Here is a 4,466-nt window from a genome sequence, read left to right on the forward strand (position 1 = left end):
CCATTTACACTTTGCAGTTCCCACTGAAAATCAGATACATAGTTGTTCATCTTCCTCTTCCTTTCCCAAAGACTATAAGACTGCTTTTACTTCCTCACCCAGTAGTTCTCCCTTGAGTTGTTGCTGGTAGCCCTTATTAACCTGGCCAGGACTCCAGTGTAAAATGCTATTTAAATTAAAAGATTATTTGCACCCAGAGCACTATTTAACCTCCTCATAAATTGGAGGGTTTCTCTCCCTCCATGGATCACTGGCATTCTGTGTCAGGAGATGGTCACATCACCTTGGCTGTTAATGGGCCATTCTAAACTGCAAGAAATGTCAAAAAAACCCAAGTCATGGGCAGTGGATGAAACTATTGATTGATGCCCATATATCAGAATTTAAAAATACACAGGAAACTTCAGACCAGTGATGAGTTTAAGTGATGCTTAAATTCATTGCATCCTGGAACGGTTTGGGTTGGAAGGCACCTCAAAGATCATTGAATTCCAACCCACTCCATCAGCAGGGCCACCGACCACTAGACCAGGTTGCTCCCACTTGGCTTTGAACAATTCCAGGGATGGGGCAGCCACAGCTTCTCTGGGCAACCTCTACAAGGGCCTCACCACCCTCACAGCCAAGAATTCCTTCCCAATAGCCCAGCTAACCCTCCCCTCTGGCACTTGAAAGCCACTCCCCCTAATTGATCAGGTGATCATTGGAAAGCCTGGAGTTGCAAAGACTCAACTCAGCTGACTTCCACAGATGCACAAGAGCTGACTTCCTCCCCTCCCTCAGTTTCACAATTTGTAAAATAAGGGGTTTTTTTCCCCTTACTCTGTAATTCCCTGACTTTTGCTGAAACCTGCAAGTTCTTGCAAGAGACTTTATTCACTGGGCTGTCAGTGATGAAATTTCATGTCAAACAGGGACTTGGAGGGTCATCAAAAAATGACCATCTTCTGTCTCTTCTCTACTTACTACCAGAGATCTCTGATTTTTTATTTATTTTTATTTTTTTAAATGAAGATTCCTGATTGATGTGGTTTGCTTTTTGAATAAAACCTGATTTAGAAGTCCTGTTTTATTTCTTCACAAAACTATAAAGCCAAAGCAGTGGATCCAATGGGCCACTTGGGACTTGGGAAAACCACAAATCCTGGCTTCATGATGGATTCTGGGAATGGGTAACTGGACTAGGTCACATCACATGCTTGTCCAGTTTAATATTCAGCTCATCCATTGGCTGTTACTTCAAGGAATCCTGGAATCAGTCAGGTTGGAAAAGCCCTCTAAGATCAGCGAGTCCAACAGTTCCCCCAGCACTGCCAAGGCCACCACTGAACCATGGCCCCAAGTGCCACATCCACACAAGTTTGAAACCCCTTCAGCAGCCTGTCACTGAAGAAAGTTTTCCTACAATCTGATCTAAACTTCCCCTCCCAGGACAGGATTAATTTCTCCTCCTTCTCAACTTCCTTTCCTTCAGCCTTCACACCTCCCTTCTGCAGCCCCAAGAGCCCTGCAGAGGAGACATTTCCTTGGAGAGGCTGCAGGAGTTCTACAGAAACAGGGAATTAAGCCCTTGAGGAGGGAGATTTCCTTGGAGATGCTTTAGAAGAGCTACGTAAACAATTTTCTTCTCAGCCTTCTCTCTGCTTGCTGGGCTGGGTGTGCAGCCTTCAGTGCCCACCCATCTCCAAGCAGCCTCCAAAGCAGCTCTCGTGGGCAGGAAACATCCAGATACACCTGCTGATACAGGAAAGCAAGAAATTCAATTAGGTGGGATTATTGCACCTCCTAAGCAAGCACTGCAAGCTTTCCAGAAGCTGTTCTCTGTTTTCTAAAGAATGGGCTCTATCTCATTCATCTCAGGAAACGCAGAGAGGTTGAGGAGATAAAATCTTGCAGCCCTTACAGAAACAATTAAATCTTCAAACACAGAGAAGGTAAGTTTTCCACATTCTCTGCATCCTTTCCCTTTTTTCCTTCCTCTTTTCTTTCCTATTTCTGCTTTCCTTTCCTCTTTTCCCCCTCATTTTTCAAAGGTGAAAATACAAAGAAGAAATTTTCACTGATCCACCTCTGGCTTTCTTTGCCCAGAACCACATCCAGAGCCAGTCCTGCAGTCCCAAATTAAGTTCTTTAATTCTCTTTCCCATTAACCACCTGAGATTTTAGGGGAAAACACTTGCAAGAAGAAGGTGGTGCAATTTCTCATCCTTTCTTGAAATTAAAACAGTCCACATTGTATTTCTTTCATATTGCAATTGACTGCATTGTATCACATAACTCTAATCCATCCCTTAAAAGATACTTTTAGAGAGAAGACCTATAAATTTTGCCCCCTTTCTTGAATACCTTTTACCTCCTGCCACTACAACTGGAAGCACAGGAGAAGTCCCAAACTTTCCCAACTTCCTCTCTAGGCTTCCCTTTGTGGGCAATTTTGAGAGCAATTTTGGGTTTTCTCCATTTCCTGTGGGTACTTGAGCAGCTTTTTCCCTGCACAAGAGTTTCTGATTTTGCCATAATTTCAAATCCTAAAGCAAAAGCCTGGATCAGATGGACCCAATGCCAGAAGGATTGAGTGGGTGGCACCCCTGCCCATGGCAGGCAGGTTGGAAATAGATGGTCTTGAAGGTCCCTTCCAAGCCATTCCGGGATTCTATGGTTCTATGGCTGAAGTCTCATGCAAGGAAAATTAACCATGTAGAGGAGGAAGGAAAGAAAAATCAACAACAAAAATCAACCAAACAAAAAACCCTCAAACCCACCAACCAAAAAAACCACAAAAAACACCCCACCCTTGATAAAATTAATTTTAATCCTACATATTTCTTAGCGTGACTGTACTTCTGATCCAGAATTCATTTTTAATCATTAAAAAACCTGAGGAATCTTTTTGCCTTTATTTTTTCACATTCCCAGGTGCTGCATCGAATATCCCCCAACGCCTTAACATGGAGAATGCCAGCAGTGTAAAGGAATTCATCCTCCTGGGTCTCTCAGAGAACCAAGGTCTGCAGAAAATATATTCGGTGCTCTTTCTGGCTTTCTATCTGATCACTGTGGCAGGAAATCTGCTCATAGTGGTCACTGTCATCAGCAGCCAGGGCCTCAACTCCCCCATATACTTCTTCCTCTGCTACCTGTCCTTTGTAGACATCTGCTACTCCTCCACCACGGCTCCCAAAATGATTGCCGGCCTGTTGGGGGGGAGTAAAAGCATCTCCTTTGTGGGCTGCATGGCCCAGCTGTTTGGGTTTCACTTCTTTGGCTGCACTGAGATCTTCCTCCTCACGGCCATGGCCTACGACCGCTACGTTGCCATCTGCAGGCCCCTCCACTACGCCGCCCTCATGAGCGACCGCACCTGTGGCCTCATGGTGCTGGGCTCGTGGCTTGGGGCGTTCTTCCACTCTATCCTGCAGCTCCTTCTCACCATTTGCCTCCCATTCTGCGGCCCAAACAAAATCAATCACTACTTCTGTGATGTTCACCCCCTGCTCCACCTGGCCTGTGCTGACACCCGTGCCGTGGGCGTCGCCGAGGTGGTCAACGGTGGCTTGATAACTCTGAGTGCTTTTGCCATCCTGGTCTCATCCTATGTTATCATCCTGGTTTCCTTGAAAGGTCAGACAGCTGCAGGGTGGCACAAGGCCCTCTCCACCTGCAGCTCCCACATCACTGCAGTGATCCTGTTCTTCGGGCCGTGCACGTTCATCTACATCCGCCCCTCCAGCAACCTGGTGGAGGACAAAGACGTGGCCGTGTTCTACTCCATCATCTCACCCATGCTGAACCCCCTTATCTACACCCTCAGGAACCAGGAGGTGAAGAATGCCATGAGAAAGCTGTGGAGCAGAAAAGTGGGAAGCCAAAATGTAAAGGTGTAGGACCATAGTCATGTTTCGAAAAGATTGGAGAAAATTGAGCATCTTTCATTATGAGTTCTTTTGTGACAATTCCTCACGACCTGCCCTTTAAAGGACAGCTTGCTGGGAGCTCCTGCTGTAATTAGAAAGGCACTAAAGGTTTACTTGTTGAGGGGAAAGACACTGTGAACTCTGTCATGAGCTGGCATTCCCTGTCTATTCTTTGACATCAAGCACAGGTCCAGACCAGGGCCTTCTGAGCACAAACTCAACACCAGTGTTGAAATAAATACTGTCAAAAGGACTGAAAATGTTGTCCAGGTAGAGCATCCCATTTAAAAACCAAACACAAAACCCTGATATTATGAGGTAGTTGAGTCCTTTGTTGATGCAAGTAATGGGAGAGGAAACTTCTCCCCTTCCCCTCTCCCCTCAACAAATCCTTTCTGAAGTGTTCCAGACCAGGTTGGACGGGACTTGGAGCAACCTGGGTTAAGGGAAGGTCTCCCTGCCCATAGCAGGGGTGGAATGAGATGGTCTTTAAGGTCCCTTCCAACCTAAACAGATATTCTAGAATCCCACCACTCCATTTACTTCTCCCAT

At 45.8% G+C, this 4,466-nt stretch overlaps 1 protein-coding gene across 1 annotated transcript; it reads left to right on the plus strand.

Annotated features, from left to right (window-relative positions):
• The first annotated feature begins 2,883 nt into the window (after positions 1 to 2,883).
• LOC113941153 (olfactory receptor 4S2-like) lies at positions 2,884 to 4,223 on the plus strand. The gene has a single exon (XM_027632308.1). It carries the CDS (start codon positions 2,949 to 2,951, stop codon positions 3,882 to 3,884), a length of 936 nt encoding a protein of 311 aa, XP_027488109.1. The 5' UTR covers positions 2,884 to 2,948; the 3' UTR covers positions 3,885 to 4,223.
• Positions 4,224 to 4,466: the final 243 nt, after the last annotated feature.

Source organism: Corapipo altera, unplaced genomic scaffold, assembly GCF_003945725.1.
Source record: "Corapipo altera isolate COAL_440 unplaced genomic scaffold, ASM394572v1 299, whole genome shotgun sequence".
In the NCBI taxonomy this organism is placed as follows: Eukaryota; Metazoa; Chordata; class Aves; order Passeriformes; family Pipridae; genus Corapipo; species Corapipo altera.

What these genes read in the sequence shown, in the direction of transcription:
- LOC113941153 (XM_027632308.1), top strand. Translation starts at nt 2,949, where the DNA reads ATGGAGAATGCCAGCAGTGTAAAGGAATTCATCCTCCTGGGTCTCTCA.